Here is a 19,502-nt window from a genome sequence, read left to right on the forward strand (position 1 = left end):
AATGGAGGAGTCCTTGGTGCATCCTGTGGTCCATTTAGCCTGTTAGTAAAGTACTTCCTAAGGGGCTGGCTAACACAAATTGCAAATCGGAATAACTGCTGTGATTTTTTTGATATCTCTTGGTGCCTACTGTAGCCCTTAGTTAACCACAGATTTAAGCAATAGATGAGAAAAGCTGTATATAGTATTTTAAAAATCAAGCGTATTTTTTAGCCATACATGCATTGAATTTTAAGCCTGTGAATTAGTTGTATAACTATTAGAAATCCCATTCTACCCTGTAAAATCTGCTAAGAGCTGGGAGCAGTGTGGCTCTCCTGTCCCTGTGCTGTCCCCTGGCGTTTATGCAAGCTACAGCAGTCAAGGAACTGCTTCCAGTGGGCAGCACTGTGTCGCCTCCAGGAAATCACACCTGAGCTTGACTGCTTCTTTGTGATTCTTTATTCTCATTTCCTTCAGGCCTTGCTCTCTGCTAGGCTTCCTTTCTAAGAAGTGGAAGGAGTTAGCCTCTGAGAGCTTCCCTGGCCATAAGAGAGCCACGTCCTTGTGCTACTTGGGCTGTACACGAGGGATGAGTTTCAGAGTGCCATTGTCCACTCGTAGTTCAGTGGGCATCATCCAGGAATGGAAATAAAGCTCCAAACAATAGTTCCTCTAAGGCTTATTACTCACACTTCCCTAGAGCATTTTCCTGGGTCGCAGTCTGTAAAAAATTGTATTAAAATACAGCATTTGATCTTCAGGTACAAGTATTTTTACTGATGGAACAGGAGCTCACTGCAGATGAAGACATTTCCAGGTAATTTACGAACTTCCTGCATTTTTTAGCTTAATACTGGTCTCCTGGCACATTGATGGACAGATGAGCCATTCTTCAGAGTAGTTTGTCTTAGAAACAATTGTCAAGCTCAAATGAAAAGGACAAGTGAAGAGTGTTCCAGTCTGACTGCAGTACCAGGAACACATTGTTCAGGGCAAAACAAACAAACAAAAAAAACCCACAACTGTCAGCTTGCTCATAAACATCTAGGGTAAATTATGCATTACAAGTATGTTAGTTCTTAGTGTCTTCCTCCTGGCTAAAATGGTCCTGCTTTTTCAATTACAATAGACATGACATGACTTTATAATTTTTCTCTATTATGTATATATTTAGAATAAGATTGTGCCTTTCTAAGTTATATTAAAAAGGTGGTTTCTTCTAGTGTTAGAAAGACACAAAGATTAAGGTAGAGCTCTTAATTTAGTTGTATTGTCTATTTCTATCGCACCTACCCTCTGTGTAGTATGGTCTAGGTTCAGTCAATGTTAGCAGTAGACTCAGATTTCTCAAAAGAATAAGAGGAGTTACTTGTCCAAGTGTTGTTCTTCGCTTTTTTTTCCTAGCTTTCTATTCTTTTGAAGAATTTTCTCTAAAATAAAGTAATATCCACATAAAGAGTGAGTTAAAACTCCCTCTTAATCTGGATGACTGACAGGAATCAGATATAGTTTAATATATTTTAATGTTCATATATATAAATGTTTTATCTTTTATTTATACACACACATGTTAAACTCCAACCATAGCACAGACTTGCAACATTCTGTTTTGATTTATGGATGCTGGATTGTTTCGGTAAATAAAGAGTTGTGCGTTTATAAGGGCAAACACAGAAAGAGGATCTTCCCATGATGACTTACCTGTCTGTGGTTCTTTATTTTAGGACTTCTGGCCCATCTGTTGCTGGTCTGGAGACAACATACACAGGAGGCAATGGTTTCTCCACGTCCTACAATAGCCAGAGATGGCTGAACCTGTATTTGTCCGCTTGCAAATTCCTGGATTTGGCCCTAGCTTTGCCATCTGAAAACCTTCCTCAGTTTCAGATGTGAGTAAAAGATGCTATCCTCTAAGTTCCTGGATGTTTAACTGTGCCTCTTGGTAAAATTCTAGTGTTTAAAATCTGCATTTTCCTATTTCTTTTCCCTTTCTGGCTTTCATCCAGAGTAGCCCACAGTCCAACCCCTGCCAATGTCAGCGCGGTCCCCAGAGCAAATGACACTGCACAGCAGATGATTTCAAGCTGTTTTGATTTAGCCTCTGCCTGGAGATTCTCCACACCTGCGAGCTAATCAGTAACAGCGACTTACTCAAATATTTTGTTTTTCAAGTATTTAGTTGCAGTAATGTCTGAGAACCCAAAGTACACCCATGTGTCTCAGTGACTAAGTCATCAGATCAGATGACTGTATGATCTCAGTATGATTTCACTTAAATTACTCCTGTGTGAGCTGACTGGAATATGCAGCAACAAACCTGCTTGTAGAGGGGGCTCTCTAGGTTGGTTTTGAGCAGCAGCATTCATGCATGCAAACTGCTTGCTCAGTGCCCCTGCAATCCTATTCCGTTGGAAAAAAAAAATGGACATAAAACAATGCTGAAGACTACAGAACTGAGAGGCAGCACAGGACAAAACACAGTATTTCTTCTCTTCCTTTATGCTGCACGGTGGAGATATTTGGTCAGCTCTAATTGACCTGGCATTCTAAAGATCCTCGTGTGTGCTAGAAGGTGGAAGGACTTGCACACTGTCAGTTTGTGTCCTGCACTATTCATAAATCTAAAGCTAATCTTAAGGTTCCTTGATTTGTTTTATTTTCTGGAGATGTGGCTCATAATTCTTGCCAAGATCTCTATGCTATCCTAATCTCCACTATTAGTTAAACCAGTCTTATTAAGGCCATTACCATGTCTTTTTGGAAAGACAGCCATCATGCTGAATCGTGCTGTCTCTTACAGCGTTCTCACAGAGGCTTGGACAGGAGCCTTAAGGATAGAAACTTCAATTTCCTTTATAGTTTATAGTGCAGGTAGCCAGTCTTAGTGCAGTGAGCAGAAGGGGAGGGAACGGTTCGTTTTATCCTTTTGGCCTGTGAATAGATAAAATAAATGAATTCCTGTTATCAACACAGTATATAGAGAACATTCGGCATATTATGCGAAGTGCCACGAATGTGCAAGTGTTTTAAGTAACTTACATATTTTATAATTCAGAATTACTTTTGGTTCCCTTGCACATAACTAAGATGCAAGTATTATTACTTCTGGCTTTGCTGCCTTATCTTGATTTTGGCATCCTTAAATACTTCAAGAAACTTTAAAGGAAAAAGATAACACTACTTTTCTCAGCCATGTTACCTTCTGCTTTTCAGAGTGTGACTTTGCTATTCCTGTCAAACACTGGGTTTTGTTTTTTGTTCCTTTTTCTTTGATATTTAACTAGATTTCCTCATCCTCTCATGTTCTTAGATCTAGCAGAAAAGGCTGCATGTTCAGTAAGCATAATGTCTGCTTGTGTTATCTCATGGCAGGTATCGCTGGGCTTTTATTCCAGAAGCATCGGATGATTCAGGCTTGGAGGTACGAAGACAGGGTACACATCAGAGGGAATTCAAACCTTACGTGGTGCGTCTGGCAAAGCTGCTGCGAAAAAAAGCAAAGGTACGTCACTTTTATCCAGCTCTGCTTTTCAGTGAGAGCTTAGTGCTGCAAGTTACTGTACGTCTGTCTGTTTGTTTATTTCAATGGAGAATGGAAAGGAGTTTATCTAGCATGGGAGATTCCTGCTGGTGTAATCTCAGGCCAGCGTTAGACAAAAAAAAAAAACATAAGTAGGTATTAAAAAAATAAATAAAAATGGTCAGTGACTTTGAAACATATTTTCTATTCGCTCAAATAATACTTTTATTTGGAAACTCCAAGGTCTAATATGAACATAGAAGTCATTTTCAGATAGCCGGTCATATATGTAGGAAGCAGTATAATTACCTTTTAAAATAGGAAAGCATTTTGGTTATAAAAATCGCACTTAAGTATCTAGAAAACTGTTCTATTTCCTAAAATGACAGAATAGTTTTGAAGCTGCACAGAGCCAGGGCTGGTTGGGTTTCTTTCCCAAGGCAGTCACCTTGAATGGAAGAAGGCAGAGAGTGATGGAGGTGGTTCTGGAGGGAATCTCGGCTGCTGACTTCTAGAGTGGGAGCAGAATTAGAGCTGTCAGTGCGTGAGCTGTGTCAGAACCCAAGTCTGGCTGGGGTAGAGGCCTGACCAGCTGTTGGAAGCTACCAAACCCTGTCCAAGGGAGCTCTGTTCTACTGCCACAAAGACAATTGCTGTCAGACACTTCGCTGCCCCTGCTGCCAGGATAGAGGCCCCCAGGCAGGCTCTTCGCTGGGAAAGGGTGCTGGAAGGGCCAGGGAACTAAGAAGAAAGCTCAAAGTCACTAGGGAGAAAGCTTTGAAGTTTCATTCTTGGGGATCCCTCCAAACAAAAGACGTTGTCAGGGCTATAATACAGGTAACTTACTGTAGCCACTGTATTTACAGTCTGTTATGAAAGGTTTTTGTTGAGCAAAGAGGCTAATACCGATATACAAGTGGCTATCTAAAACCTAGTGACAACTTAGTTGCAAGCAGACCTGAACTTTTCCAGCAGGGCTCAGGATGATGGGGGATAAAACAAATACCTGAAGCGCATCTGCATTCTTCACTTCATTGTCTCTGAATGGTGAAGATTAAAACTTTCTTCCTCTCACCTGTGAAAATGAGTAATAGGCTGTAACTGACTGCTAATCAGGGGTAGCTGGTAACCCTGACGTTTGTACTGTACTGTACCTGCTAGAAAGTTGTCAAGCTCCAAATAATCTCTACGTGAGCTATATAAAATACACATCCTGTATGAAATACACGTGCTGGTAAGTACTGTATGTTAGGATAGATGTTTGAAGTGAGGACTTCCATAGCATGCTTCCAGAATATAGAAAGCTTCCTGGGACTTCCACAGCCCCCTAGTCATGGTGGCAGTTGTATGTTGTGAACCCTAACTCGGGATACGGAGTGAGATGACCACGAGGTAATGAATACGGATTTCCAGGCCATTTCTTCTTGGTGCAGAGGAGGACACTGTTGTGTATAGCTGTGTGTTTTTCTTAGAAAATACTGTTTCTGAGCAAAATGTTTCAGTTGGCTTTAATTTTGCCTTGGGGCGCTCTGACTAATGCTCTGATTCATGCAGCGGGGTGTTTCTTAGGCTCTGTTGTCTGAAGGGAATGTGCTTATAAACCTCCTTCGGCACTGCTGGCCATAAACAGAAGAACAAACTGACAGTGCTGTCATTGTCTAATAGTGTCTTGGCCCCATGAACCCCCGTCTGCAGTTCCTGGCCAACGGACTCCTGGGGGCAGGTAACTTTTCCTGCTGAAACACGGCACCCAACCAAGCACCTGCACAGCCTTCATGGCAGCGTATGATTTCCATATATGAAATGCAGTCTGAAAGTTCTCCTCTTTCCTTCCACAGGACAAACAGGAGGACTTTAAGACGGTGGTTTTGGAGGGATTGGAGATGGCCAAGCATCAGGTGAGGGTGGCCTTTGATGCTTGAGTTGTGAAATAAGCTCACCATAACACCATCACCTCGAGGCCCTGGGTAGCATTTAACTTTCAGTAAGAACTGAAAGAGGGGAGTCTTTTTAGAGGGCAAAGCGAGCAATTTTTGAAGTGAAGTAATCCTAAGGGCCCTCATCTTTGTAGATGACTCATAAATTTACTTTTAAGTTGGTTTCCTACATGAATAGATTACAAAAAGTTTTTGTTCTAATAGGAATCATCTTCACAAATCCTTATCAAATTAGATAATTATTTCTGCCAAACAGAAAGCAGGCATGAAACAATCCCTAACCCAGTCTCCATCAAATCAACTGTTGATTTACTTTTAGTATCTGAGGAGCTAGTGGTGTTTGCAAAGATGCTGCTGTGAGGAAATGGCTTGGACAGATTGTATTTCATTGCTCAGAGGCACCATCGGTGTTTGCATGTGCACCCACGCGGTTGGCTGCTGGGTACGCTGCTGCGGGCCGCGTGCTGGAGCCGCTCCGTGCTCCTCACGGGGTCGTACAGAGCACGGTGGAGACCGGTACCAAAAAGTCTCCCTTTCGTGAATCTGATGGGAAACTTTTACAAGAGAAATTACAAAAACTAGCAATTCCTGTAGAAGTAGGAGGCATTGTCAACTCTGTGTTGGAACGTAGTCTTCCTTTTGTTCTAGTTTATTTTGCAGCCTTACTTTTCTTGAAATACTGTAGAGAAGAAGCAGTATAGCTGCAATAATTGTTTCCTGTGACAGGGAGCCAAACAGCCAGATTGAAATACTGAATGTGTTCATATTTAATGTAATTGCTTTGTGAAACAGATGTCACAGGCTCCTGAATTGGAACAGGCAGTTGCTTTTATTTGAAGGACAAAAACTGTATTTGTTAAATACCATTTCTTGAAGAAATCTGTGTGCTCAAAGGCTGTGCCATCGCTAATCCTTACCTTATGCTCCACTCCCCTTCGTTCTCCCTTCATTACTGAGTCTGCTCTGTGGGAGCAGGGCCCACACCCGTGATGGCAGCACAGCCCGTGGGGTTCTTGGATGCAGAGGCAGGGAGGAACAGCTCAGAGGCAGGTCAGGACATGGCCTTTGTGCTGCTCTTCTCCTGCCTTCGGGAGTCAAAAACTGTATTGATGGAACCCTGCTTCATGGTGGTAGCTCCCCCATGCTGGTTTGTCGGTAATTGTCCAAACGAGGCATTTACAGTGTTGGTAGTGCCTTGCTGTCTGGATTTGAATTTTTTTTTTTTGAGTCAAAAAAAAAAAAAAAAAGAGTAAAGATTCCTATATGAGCAGCTGGATGTTAGTGCTCAGATATTTTAGCATGCAGACATTTAAGGCTACCCTAAACAGTTATACCAGGACACTGAGTGCTAGCATTGGGTGTGTGACTGCTGCCTTCACTGGCGGTGCTCCTGAGATTCTCTCCCTTGAAATTCTTCCTGTGAAGTGCAAGGTGTGTAATCAGGGTCTTGTGGGAACACCTGATGAGCAGCTGAACTGGGTTGCATTGTGAGAACTTCCTGAGGCGCTTGTGAGGTGTCTGCTCAGAGCCTCCAGGTGCATTAGTTACGGTATCTGAAACAGCACTGCCTTTGCTCTTCTGAAAATTTGGAACTCAAGCTACAAAGTGAAAATGCTTCATTTCCATTCTAACACCCTCAGGGGCTTATTGTCCCTGCCACTGGCTGTAGGATGCAGCCTGAGGGCTGCCTCAGAAATGCAGCCTGCTTTACTAAGCAACGAGCAGCTAGAGGGGCAGTGGAGGCAAGCGTTCGCGTGGTGTCACCTCCCCTGGGCTCCAGCCGAGCGGTAACAGGGAGCAGATCTGCTCTGAAAGCTGCATGGCAGCCTCTGCGTACTTTGTTGCTAGGATAAATATTTCTAGATTAAGGCAAAATACTTTATCGGGCATTAACATCTTATTTGTGCCTGTATTTCTTGTCTGGTCCTGCATTATTTCCTATTTCTCTGTATTTACAGAAAAACCCAGAAGAGGACAGCTCAGGGAAAACACTAAGCTGGGAGCCAGGCCACCTGCTTTTAACCATCTACACTGTTCGCAGCATTGAGCAGCTTTTGCCTTTCTTTAACGTACTCAGCCAAGTTTTTAACAGCAAAGTCACAAGCAGATGCGTTGGACACTCAGGGAGCCCTGTCCTTTACCCCAACTGCTTCCCGAACAAGGACATAAAGATGGAGAACCTCAAGCAATTCTCCAGCAAAGCGAGGCAGAAGATAGAAGAAATGGTGGAGAAGGATTTTCTTGAAGGGGTCATAAAAACATGAACCACAGCGGTACTGTTCAGCCTACATGTATTGTACCTATTTAAAAGAAATACTGTATCTTTCCCAGGTGTATAGTATTCTTTTCTTACTTTGTATGTAATGAAATACTTAATGTTGTATTTAAGTTAAATATTTGTAAATAAGAGTTCTGGATGTGGCCTGAATCAAGTGTAATTATTGGTGGCTCATTGATTACGGTGCCTACTATTTACAGTACACATTTTGTTGTCCTGAGTTCTGTCTTAAAAAAAAAAAATCCGAAAAAATACAAGGTGCACATTTTTTTCAATTTGTTTCCAGTTTATTTGTCTTGGTTTTTTTTGATCCGTTGGAACTTGTGCTTATTTAACAATCTCTAAAAGGCCATGCTGAGAGTTAATGCAGTTAGTATCTTTGTTGGAGGTAGATAACTGAAAGATGTGGATGAGCAATGCCTGTGTATTCAGTGTTCCATCCCCTTCACAGTGAGGGGGAGTAGGAAGGGTCACAGAAATCAGACTTTAAAATGATCATAAACACTGCTACTGTGTTTTTTTAAGCCATATCTTAATTTCATAAAAAAAAAAGCTATTATTGCAATAACACATTATTTGCAAACGCTCTCTCATTACAGTGTTGCCCCTGAAGTGAACTCAGGCTCCAGCCCAGCACGGCCTTGTGCTGCCTGCCTGCAGGTGACAGGGATGTGGTGGTGGCAGCACAGGAGCTGTTTATGCAGCAGCCATCACAGGGCCCTGAGGGAGGTGGAGCTGGACTTCAGGCACAGCGTGACAATCTGTGAGCTGGGGAGGGGGCAGGGAATTCATCACAGGAACACTAAAATATGAACGCAGCAGTTAGCCTGTGAGAGGCCTGGTAATCAGTGAAAGCTGGTCCCTTATAATTAATATGAGTACCAGCTGCTGAATGCTGCAGTTTCATTACATACCTGTTACTACCTCATGTTAGAATACAGACACATGTCTGGCGTGCCTGGCTGAAGGACGAGCTGCTGGCTCTGTTACAGCTTTCTGCCTTTCCTGCCTGACAGCAGCCAGGTGCCATAAGGCTGAAGGGAGCCTCCCCTCCAGTGAGCCTCCTCTGGAGCTGCTGGGAGCCGGGCTGCTCCTGGTAGAGCAGATGGTTCGTCAGTCTTAGGCTGGAGCTGCAGCTCTGTTCTGGATGTGAACCCCCCCCGGATGCTGAGCAGTGACACACACAGAGTACAGCTGGCACCCCTAACAGGTCAGTGTCGGGCGTCAGACAAACTGAGAGGAGGGCAACACCCAGCAGCAAGAGCATCGCAGTAAGAGATAAGGTGCCAGCGGTAAGAAATAACCAGAGTAATATTCTGCTCAGTTCTGATTAATCCTTGCAACAATCAAGAAGAGTTCAGTACATCCACATTAGCAAATGGGAGGGAAAATAATATTTTAAAGTCCCGTTATGAACTTCAGGTGCCGTTGTATTGTTTGTTATAGCGGCTGGGGTGGTGCTCCTCTTCCACCGGCAAGGTGGTAAACGGCCAGGCTTACTTCATGGGCAAGGGCATCAGCATTCTCCTGTGGAACATTGTTAGTTACAGCGGTGTCAGGAGTGGAAGTTTAGAATAAATTTAGAATGAATATGCAGTGCTACAGCCAGAGCATTGAACAGCCAGTTCATGCAAGTACTGTTCTCCCCCTATTTTTGTGTCATGTTGAGGTGCCTTATGCGACTGTGGTCATGAAGATGGGGGTGTGAGCTATGACTGTTCAAAGAGCTTTGGGTGGCAACTTTTGCAACTTTTAAGTTCACATAGAGAGTAATTCTTAAGAGCATCCAAAGTTTGCTCTGATTTCTCTTTGCCTCTTAAGAAATCATGCAGTTAGTGGCTGCCTAGGTAACTTTTGTCTTAATCCTCAGTTCTCAGAAGGTTGACTTTCTTTTTACAAAATAATTTAGTGTCAAATCTGCCTTTGGAAACATGTAACTTTTAGAGTTAGATGTTAAGAACATTAAACATTGCTTTTATAAATAAAAGAAAATCTGAAGAGATTTTCTTTTGATCACTAAGTCGTTTTCCAAATCTAGTACCTGTTGCATTTTATTTATGTTCCATCCCCCAGTGCTTACACACAAGTTGTGTAAGTTCTGACCTGTGTGTCTGCTTCGGCGTATATCCTAACAACGTCTTCTGTTCCCGACGGACGCACAAATGCTCGTGAGAACTTGTACTTCTTCACCAACGCATCAATTTTCTCTTGTAGCCCTGGAGGTGTAACTGCCCGTCTTTCCGCGTCTGTTGTCTCGATAACTTGTCTGTCGGCAACCTGCAACAGACACAGACTTACTGCCACAGCATGTGGACAGACCGCCCTGAAGGCGGAATGAAGCAGGCCACTGGTAAGAGAGGGCTTTAGGCTTTGGTGTGTGACACTGTCAGAACGACAGCTCAGTTTGTCCCCTTGTCTGTGGCTAACTTAAGGAAACAGTAAGAGAGCTCTGCGCCCTAAGCCTGACTAAGCCACCGCATGGAAGCCTGTTTTGCTCAAGCTCTTTGAATACTGGAGAAGGTAAGAGAAAGAAGACCTTAATCACTGGAGTTCTAAGTGGCACAGGAAGAAAAATCCAGCTGCTGAGCAGGCAGGGGCCTCAGAAAAACAGGACAGTTAAATTTTGACCTATAGCAATACCTGCTGGAAAACAATTTTTTTTTCCCTTGTGGCCCTGATGTCTTAACCACATGCTCTGGTTGGCTCCTTTGCACGAAAAGTGTAAGTTTCGCTTTTTTTTCAGGTGAGGAATAGGAGCACTGTTAACAAAACTACTCATCACTAAAGAGAGCAGGCAAGACAACACTATGAAACACCAGCACTACATTGTGCAACTTGTCACATTAACTCACACTGACTACTTCAAAATAAGTAACGAGCTACTTCCCTGCCTCTGTTTTGGTCAGGTTTTTCCATTTAACATAGGTGACTATTATTTCATCATTTGCTTAAGACATTTTTATTTGAGCCTAAGTGAAACTCTCATCCCTTTTCTGGGCTGTTTCATGGACTGTTTGGCCTACCCCAATCCTTCCATGGGCCATTTCAGCTTTAAGATGAAGTTCATCTCTCTATACGCAGGCAATACCTGCTCAGTTCAGGGCCGCAAGGCACTGCTGTGCCCGAGACGGCGCGCTGTAACTAACCTGAACTTTGAGCAGCCGGTTTGGGAAGTCGGTGTAGAAGGCATCCCACTGGTGCAGAGTCAGACCTTTCAGAGCCAGGATGGCTTCGATCACCAGCATGTCTGAGATGGCATCGCCCACCGTCTGTGAGCAGGGGAGGGAAAGGGAAGAACTGGAGAAATCAACAGTGCAGAAATGAAGGCACGACATGATCAGCGTTTCCACCTGAATAAACATGCAGGCAGCTGACTTGTCTCTCTTTGGGTAGGATTTTTTTTCCTCCTGTTTTTCCTACACACTTAATTTGTGGTTAAGGAGAACCGCAGCATGCTTGTGCAGCTTTCTTAGTGAGAACCGGCACCTCACCCCTCTTCTGGGGTTAGGATGCTTAAAGCTGGCCCGTGAAGTGTGACTGGACACTACTCCTGGAAAAACACTGGCTGTGCTAGGACACATGGGGCTTCCCATGGCTGCATGGACACTGGAATGTCTCCACCCTCCCATACCAAAAACGTCAGTGAAAAACATCAGCTGAAAGATTACTTGCTATTGAATCGTGAACAAGTCACATACTATCACTAGGTTCTCCTGCCATCCTATTCCCTCTTTTGATTCTGAACCCAGAAGCCTACACCAGACTACAGCATTCTGCATCCATTCCCGAGAAAGTATTACATCTTCTGAAGACTGCTACTGCCCCTTTCCTCTCGCTTTCTATCACAGCACGCTACTTCCTGCTCCAACCGTCCCTGAACAGCGTTAGCCCCATGCCTGTCCCCATAGTGATTTATTTCTCTCAGCTTTTACCTGATTAATGAGGTCAATCAGGTTTTCAAGCACCTTCGCTGCTTCCTTTTTTGCATCATCTCTCTCTTCTTTTGCCAGTTGTCTTATTGTATTTTCAGCAGCTTTGCTAAAGAGTACCTAGAATTGAAAAAGAAAAAGAAAAAAAGAGCTTGTCAAGACCAGCCCACATCAAGGAGGAAAGCCCACATAGCAAGGGGTAAAAAGAAGAAAGCCTTCTACCGCTTAGGCCCAAATAATTAAGGTTTGCTTCCATGAATTCGCATCCCCCCACAGAACAGAAAAGGTAGTGGCAATGCTATGATAAAGAAAGAAGGGAGAAAACAAGCCTGCTCTCAAAGTGGGAGAGAAAAGTCTCATTTATAACCGTAAGCAGACAGTGAAAAGACCTTTCTCAGGCTAATTTGACACTTTTTGTATGTCTTGGCTGCAGATATGATGCATTGCATGCTTGTACTTACTGTCCCGTGTCCATTTGCCTCAAAATAAACACCAACATCAAACTCCTGAGCCTTGTGATGCAAGTGTTTCACTCCAGTTTTCACACAGTGAACAGGCACCTACAACCCAGACATACAGAGAACATAAACAGTGTTACAGACTCACTCTGGTCAGCAGATGGTAACTGCAGCTGAAGTGACTGGTAACAAACTGAAGTGTAGGAAGGGCCAGAAACTGGGCACCAGCCCAGGTGGGCTGTTACTAACTAACCAAGCTGCCTTTCACAGCTACTGACTTCCAAGAGCTTAAATTACCCGCTACTTCAGCGAACTGCATGAAAAGGAGGATTTCATTTCTTCAAATGGAAATAAAGGTTGATTCAAAAACAAAAACCGCAACCAAGAAACTCCTGATTTTGTTTAACTTTTGCCAATTTTTTTTTTAAAGTAGTAAAAGCTGACTAGCATTTTTCAGCTTTGTTCTTCCAAATCTCCTTTCCCACCACTAATTTAGTAACTGCTACAGGTTTTAAAATGAGTCACTTGTTTTAGCCTAGGTTGAGTTTTCCTAATGATCATGTTACAGTAACACTTACTAGAAACGTAAACAATGTTTGCAGAACACTACCAGGGATAAATTAGAGAATACCTGCAGTGTTTCCTCAAGGTACCGCGTTGAACTCCCATTGGCGTAGGCTGTTTGTACTACTGCCATCTTCAAAGTCTGTCCCACCTGAGCAAACCAAGAAGCAAAGCACTTTACTGTCCCCAGGCACGCAGTCAGAGGGGTAGGGCAAGTGGAAGGAGAATCAGAATACTTGTGCAGGATGGGATCTACGTTCTACAGACCCTTAAAACTCCTGTGTATCAGAGGAATGCATTAGCTCACTCATCAGAGAGCATCCACACATATAAGGTAACAGGAATCTTATTCAAGTCTTTGTGTATGACAGTTTTTTGCGGCTGGCTTGAAGCAGCTTTCCACTCAGGGACCTTGGGCTTTGCAAACTGAGCACCTACTGTTAACACACCAAGCGTAGGAAAACTTCTGAGAAGTTTTTTTTTTCCTGTTCCCCAGGGAGGATGGACGCTGTGCTGCAGATAGCAGTTTTGGAATGATGACATACAAACCCCATGGCTGTCATAAGTTTTCATGCAAGTGGAATGCTTAAGTTTCATAGAAACACTGAGTACTGAACCCAAAAAAGTAATGAAACATATCAGAACAAGAGAATGGAATATCACTACATTCAGCACAGAAATAGGAAAAAGTTCACTCTCACTAAGAAAAGCTTCAAGGTTCAAATTTCAGTGCTCAGATTTTTATTTGGCGCCTGGAAACCACAGCCCTATAAAAGTAACATTTTTGCCATGCCAATGAGGTACAAAACATCTCTTTAAAGTGGGTTCACATTAGGTAGATGTAGAAAAACTACACGGGTACAAACTAACACAGTTCTTTTCGAGTATTTTACACTTTTCTCCATTTAAAGCACGAGCATTCAATTCATACGTTAAAGTTACCTTGGCAAGAAGTTCTTTAAGGAAGATACTAATCAAAGTTGCTATTTTATCTCCATCTATGAGGTGAAAATGGCCAGCTATGTCTGTGTAGTAATACACAATTCTATCTGCATCGCCATCGAATGAGCAGCATCTCTCATTAGGCTTCATATCTAGCCCTAGTGCACAGAGTTAGAAATGCAAGTTAGAGATGGAAAAAAAAGGTTACAAAACGTTTAAATTAGCCCCAGCACAGACCTCTTCCAGAAATTAGCTCTGTGCAGACACACACAAAATCGATGGTCAAAAACTGATACCGCTTTTACCAAGAAACTTGCAACAGTGACGCTGTACTAAATGGCAGTGGCAAAGCCCCTGTTCATGCCTACAAACAGTAACATCAAAAAGGCAGGCTCTCTAAATATTTATTACGCTACACCTTCTCCCCAGCAGCATACAAAATCAGTCCCAGCAGCACCACTGTGCATATCTTCACACCTCTAAATGGTGGCAGGAGGCACAGGACATGTGACGATACAAGGACAAAGCCCGCGCAACGCAACCACCACAGCCTGCCCACACAGCGGGTCCCCACAGAGCCTCCCGATGGGCTCCCACCGCCCAGGGCCCGAGGCAGGTTGCACTGCTCCATACGGAGCGGGGCGAGCCGAGGCCTGCAGTGACACCCAGGGCAGGAGCCTGACGTGGTGAGCAGCCACTGGCTGCCCTTGGTAGAAGCCAGGCGCTCGCCCAGCCCTCCCTCAGTGCATCCTGAGGCATGCGAGGGCTCCAAAGCCACCTTGCCTGCAGTTCCCGACACCTGGCAAGTCTGCTGTATGCTCTTGGCGTAACATTGCCACATATTTCCAAGGCACGTGGGGATTAACCACAAACCCCTTACCTCAAAACCCTTTTTCTTCAAGATACAGTTTAGACTTCTTAACTGTATTCTGTTCCCACCTGACAAACCTGTGCCGTCACCTCGCTCCCGTTGGCACCCGAGGCGCTGTCCCAGCAGAAGGCAAACACACACCCGTCAGCGACGCCGTCACCGCAGTAGAGTTGCGGCAAGAGACAGCCCGCAAACCCCAACGCTGGTAAAACAATCCCACCCCAAAGCAACCACCAGCAACTCTCAGAGCTGAACAACATACGAGTGGATCTGGTGGCCTTAGAATACCTCATGCTTTGCTGGCTCACTATTCAATTCATTCAGCAGTGTGTGTAACGCACGGGGAGCGCCTGCCTCAGAACCTCTGTAGGCTTAGCGCCAGTACAGAAACGGCTAGGAAGCAGTCACCATATGACAGAGCAATGGCACACGCAAATGAAATGCTCTTTCATTAAGGTACATCTGGCTTTTTTTCTCCAAGATGCTGACCAAGACCCTTCCTCGCGTTAACCTCTGAGTTCACTTCTCAGAAGCTCTGCAGCTGGCCATCCCCAGGCCGATTTCAGAGCCCATTAGGAGCGTAGCTCGGAGCTCCAAAGGATGCTCTGCACCCTGCAACCCCTTCTTGGGGGAACAGACTTGAGTATGCAAGCAGACAAGAAAACCTGCCCGCGCTGCTGACACCTTCTGTCCTGCGAAGCACAGGAACCCCAAACATGCTCCTGCAGGCAGCACGCAAGGGGGCAATGCCACTGTACCACCGTGGCCAGACGTGGCCAACAGCTGCGGTGAGGGTGCAGTTGTTGACTGGAGAGCCCCGTTTAGCCTCGGGTAATCTAATATTCAAAGCGACCTGTTCTCCCACTTTGGGGATTTTCCTTTCTGCTCTCTGCAGGCAGCCGGTTCAAGTCATCTTCCCCCTGGGTGAGGTCAATTCGTCACTTTGCTGGCACCAAAGGGTTAATTACACCAGCTCTTCCTCAGGAACCTGGGAAAGCCTCTGTGAGCCTAACTCACAACGTCAACATTTCCTGATAACAAATCCCCACAACGTCAACATTTCCTGATAACACATCGGGAGATAAAACTAAGCTAGTGTCCTCGCTGATCCTTGGGCTCCACCAGCTTAACATTCAGGTCACGTATCAGCCCATCACAGATCTCCAAACAGTTCTGACCTAGGATTGTGCCCAAAACTGCCAGAGGGTTCCTTCCCTCTTTCCATCACACGAGCAGAACCATTCATAGTCACTAAGTAAGAAACAAGGGAGCTCAGCTCACCTGCAGCTGCTACACCCTGCACTTTCAGATCTGGAGAGGACATAAATATAAATATTTATATTTATAAAAATTTATAGACTGACTACGTACCTTTAGGTGGCTTCTGGTGAACTTTTACAAAATCCGCACCACATAAGTGATTGAGTTTCTCCTTGGTTCCGTCGTTATAGATGTGAATTAGCACCTCCTTTGGGAGGTAGGGCTGCATCTCCGACAGTTTCAGGGCTCCGATACCATTGGCACAGTCAATCTTCAGATGCCACTGACCCTCTCCAGAGCCGGGAGACTTGGCACACAGGAAGAAAGGCAAAGTGAACTCATACCCGAGCGACACCATAGGCGCCCTCACCACACCTAGAAACATGCTGAATTCAAAATTTCAGGCCCAAACAGGCTAACAATCAGAAGATACCCGTTTTGTACACTTGCAAGAAGAAGACAAGAACCAGCAATCACCTTTTTTATCAGTTCCATAAAAGCTTTCGACAGTTTTTGGTAATAACCTTCCAGCGTTGGTTTCCCGTACTGCCCCCGGGTGTTCTGACAGCAGACCATGTAATGTAGCTGTGGTGTGGTCACCAGACCATAATCTAACATAAAACAAAGGGCACAATATTCAAAAATAGAACACTGAATTAATTCCTCCTTAAAAGCAGTACGATATTTCCTATTCTACAATAACCAAACACAACGCAGGAAACACACAAGAATTTTTTCAAGTTCTGCTAAGAAAAGATGAACCCCCATGCATTAAAGCAATACGAATCTTCTGAAAGAAGAGTGTTACAAGCAAAAGTGGAAACAGTAGCTGGGCTACTGCCTTGGGTCTACACAGCAGGGTCACATTTACGAAGAAACCTGAAATCAGACCAGAACTACAAAAGCTCAACATACCGTGGTACTGACCGCCCAGAACGGAAACACCATCTATTACCGCCTGTGAAAGCTTCTTGCTGCTTGGTCTGGAAAACAACACACACAACTGATAACCTTTACAGGAAACATTTATGCATAGTTTGGAAAGGAAACGCTTGTGGAAGATGACTATGAAAAGTAGGTTTCCTGCCAGTAGACTTAGGTTCAACATGAAGAAATCCATACCTTTCTCTACTGACGGGGTCAACAATAAAAAAGTTTGACAGTCACTAGACCAAAGAACTGCAGAGATGAGTGAACTTCAAAACACACCTGGAGGTGACACGGTGCCCACAAAACAGAACACTAAAGCATTCAATTCAGAAGCAGTGCTAGGAAGTTCTTGTAATTATCAGAGAAGCTAATACAGCAACAACGTTGGAATGCTTCTTCTGATTGCTATCATCACAAATCAGTGCAAAAGGCCCAACGTGGCTGCTGGGTGAGCAGCTCTCTGCAGCCCTCAGGAACAAGCTGCTGGCACCTCTGTAAAAGCAGCATACATCTATTTTGTAATTACCTGGTGTCTCTACCAAGAAACACTGAAGCATCTTTTTGCTGGTTTACTGCTGCTTTTTGGCAGATCTCAGTTAGTGTTTTCTGTAACTCTTGCTCCTCTGCATTTGCTAGTTGGGTGGCATATTCTTCCCAGGAAGGGTGCAGCATTTCACCGAGAGGATCAACCAGCTTCACACCGTTATCTTCCTTAGAAGGAAACAGAACAAAACATATTAAGACTGAAAGTGGGAAACTTAAAAGCTCTTTGAAGACAACTGACACAAGACTTAATCACATTGCTTCTTTAAATATGGAATGCTTCTGGAAAGCCATAGCTTAGCTATTTATTCCAGCCTCCAACAATCCCCCAAAGTAATACAAGCAGCATATTAAGTCACAGATTCCCCCTCCCCTATAATTTTGGCATCAAGTTCACTTAACATTAAAATGTCTTAAGGAATACTCCACAGCAACAGAAGTCTAAGTGTTTGATTTGTAACTACTGCATTTTACTTTTTCTTTAAAATACCAGATTTTGCTCGAATGTTCATCTTTTCAACAGTACTCCTGGCCTTTCCCATGTTACTAATTTCCTACATTACAGCATTCACTTTTCCACATGACAGCAAATGAACCCTCCCACATATATGGGGAAAAGTAATGCTAAACATACCACAGATCATATTTCAAGGAAGCAGGCTGAACATGTCCCTTAAGGAGGTGCAGGTACCTGCAGGACGTGGCCTATGGGTACTTTTTGTTCCCATTATTGTGAGGAGCTTTGATTCTGCCAGTGACCCCAGCTGATTTCTTTTAAAATAAAAGGTTGTTCTTACTTCAGGATTGTGAGATGCTGTAACCATGACACCGATGGTAGATCCTGTGGCTCTGGACCTGAGAGCTGCCAGCAAGCCCATGCGGAACATGACGTGATCGAGCTGCTCTGCCTTGCTGCGGAATCCAGCAGTGCCATACTGAAGAGTAAGTCCAGCAGGCTTAGGATGCAACGCTGAGTATTTTTGCAGTGCTTCAAAATCCATTTCTAGAGAAGGAAGTAGCAGAGATGCCCATGAGAGAAGCAAGTCATTAGTTTCACAGTTTGCACTTCATTTAATTTTGAAGGCTACAGATATCTTAAACCGAGGTCAACACAATACCATCAACAGCCCCATAAACCCCTTGGTGGGACTGTGGGGAGGACCACTACGGGCGCAACCCATGAAGGAGCCTCTGCTTTCCCAGTGCAACACTAGACAAACAGAGCAGGGCCAGATTTCATCAGATCACAAGCAATTTAGGCGAGGAGATCTGAGATTTTCAGTTGTCTACTGGCAGGGCTCCCAGCAAAGCTCTTGGCAAAGGGCCAGCCGTTTCCCACTTCAGCACTAGCCACTCATTGCGCGTGGCCACGGCTCCACGCTCTAACCCTTGAGACCACATGCAGCCTGAAGTCCCTCTTCTTACCCTCACAAATTGCAGGGAAGCTCCTGGCTGTGTCAGCGGGTATTTTCTTCGGACTGCGGCTCAGCCAGGCGCGCGAACACAGACTGAACACAGACGGAACACGACAGAACACGACAGCCCTCGTGCCGCTCCCGGGACCCGTAGCGCTGAGGGGCTCTGGGCCGGGGGTGCCGCCCGAGCACCCCGACAGGAGCAACCCCCCGGGGCTCAGCCGCCTTGGTTACAAGGGGGCGGCGCCCGGACCCACCGCCCCTAGCCGCCACCGCCCTCCTCTTCCGGGCTCAGCGCGGCCACGTAGCAGCCGAGCCCCGCCCGCTCGGCAGCTGGCGCCGCACCCGCATCGCGATCGCTTTCCGGGGGCCGTGGGGTCTCCCCGCGGGACCGGCGGAGGCGCCCTGACAGTCGTACCCCCCCACCCCCCCGCGCCTCACGGGCTGAGCCCGGCTCGGTTGCGCAGGAGCCTGCCCACTCCCTCTACCTGGGCAACGCGGCTACCGCTGACGGGACGCCCTGCAGCGGCTCCGAGACCCCAGCCCGCGGGACAGGAGGGGAAGGAGGGATGGAGCCCCTCCCCCTGCCTCGCCTCACCTCAGCGAGGCTCACCTCACGCCCGCCCGCGCGCACCGACCGTTGAGCTTCAAACGGCGGCGACCGTTGGTGCTGCTCCCCCGCCACAACGGCCGCCGCTGCCCGGGAGCCCAGCGCGCGTGCGCGCCCCCGCCCGCCTCATGGCGGCCCACGCCGGCGGCGGCGGACCCCGGAGAGAAGGCGGGGGGCGCAAAGGGTCTGGTGCTTCAGGAGCCGAGAAATAAAAGCGCCTTGTTTTTAGTGATTTATTCGAGTCTTGGCTTTGTTCGGGCGGG

The 19,502-nt window shown here is 45.5% G+C and overlaps 2 protein-coding genes and 1 long non-coding RNA gene across 3 annotated transcripts in view; 1 reads left to right on the top strand and 2 right to left on the bottom strand.

Moving 5' to 3' along the window:
* The window catches only part of DOP1A (DOP1 leucine zipper like protein A), a 63,877-nt gene extending 55,885 nt beyond the window's left edge, over positions 1 to 7,992 (top strand). Inside the window, 5 exon segments of the mRNA XM_040554031.1 lie at positions 744 to 799; positions 1,707 to 1,871; positions 3,355 to 3,484; positions 5,341 to 5,400; positions 7,398 to 7,992. Coding sequence (XP_040409965.1) covers positions 744 to 799; positions 1,707 to 1,871; positions 3,355 to 3,484; positions 5,341 to 5,400; positions 7,398 to 7,703 — 717 coding nt within the window. The 3' untranslated portion in view covers positions 7,704 to 7,992.
* LOC121068667 lies at positions 1,892 to 7,391 on the bottom strand. The gene is made up of 3 exons (XR_005819019.1): positions 6,774 to 7,391; positions 6,357 to 6,641; positions 1,892 to 2,913 (listed from the first exon to the last, which is right to left on the bottom strand). It is a non-coding gene; the product is annotated as an uncharacterized LOC121068667 (long non-coding RNA).
* A 1,045-nt stretch (positions 7,993 to 9,037) lies between the features above and the next one.
* On the bottom strand, positions 9,038 to 18,767 carry PGM3 (phosphoglucomutase 3). The gene is made up of 13 exons (XM_040554029.1): positions 18,640 to 18,767; positions 18,012 to 18,217; positions 17,198 to 17,382; positions 16,657 to 16,724; positions 16,219 to 16,352; positions 15,853 to 16,048; positions 13,611 to 13,768; positions 12,736 to 12,819; positions 12,108 to 12,206; positions 11,650 to 11,766; positions 10,864 to 10,986; positions 9,821 to 9,994; positions 9,038 to 9,244 (listed from the first exon to the last, which is right to left on the bottom strand). Exons 2-13 carry the CDS (start codon positions 18,213 to 18,215, stop codon positions 9,158 to 9,160), a joined length of 1,629 nt encoding a protein of 542 aa, XP_040409963.1. The 5' UTR covers positions 18,216 to 18,217; positions 18,640 to 18,767; the 3' UTR covers positions 9,038 to 9,157.
* Positions 18,768 to 19,502: the final 735 nt, after the last annotated feature.

This window comes from Cygnus olor, chromosome 3 (genome assembly GCF_009769625.2).
Source record: "Cygnus olor isolate bCygOlo1 chromosome 3, bCygOlo1.pri.v2, whole genome shotgun sequence".
Lineage (NCBI taxonomy): Eukaryota > Metazoa > Chordata > Aves > Anseriformes > Anatidae > Cygnus > Cygnus olor.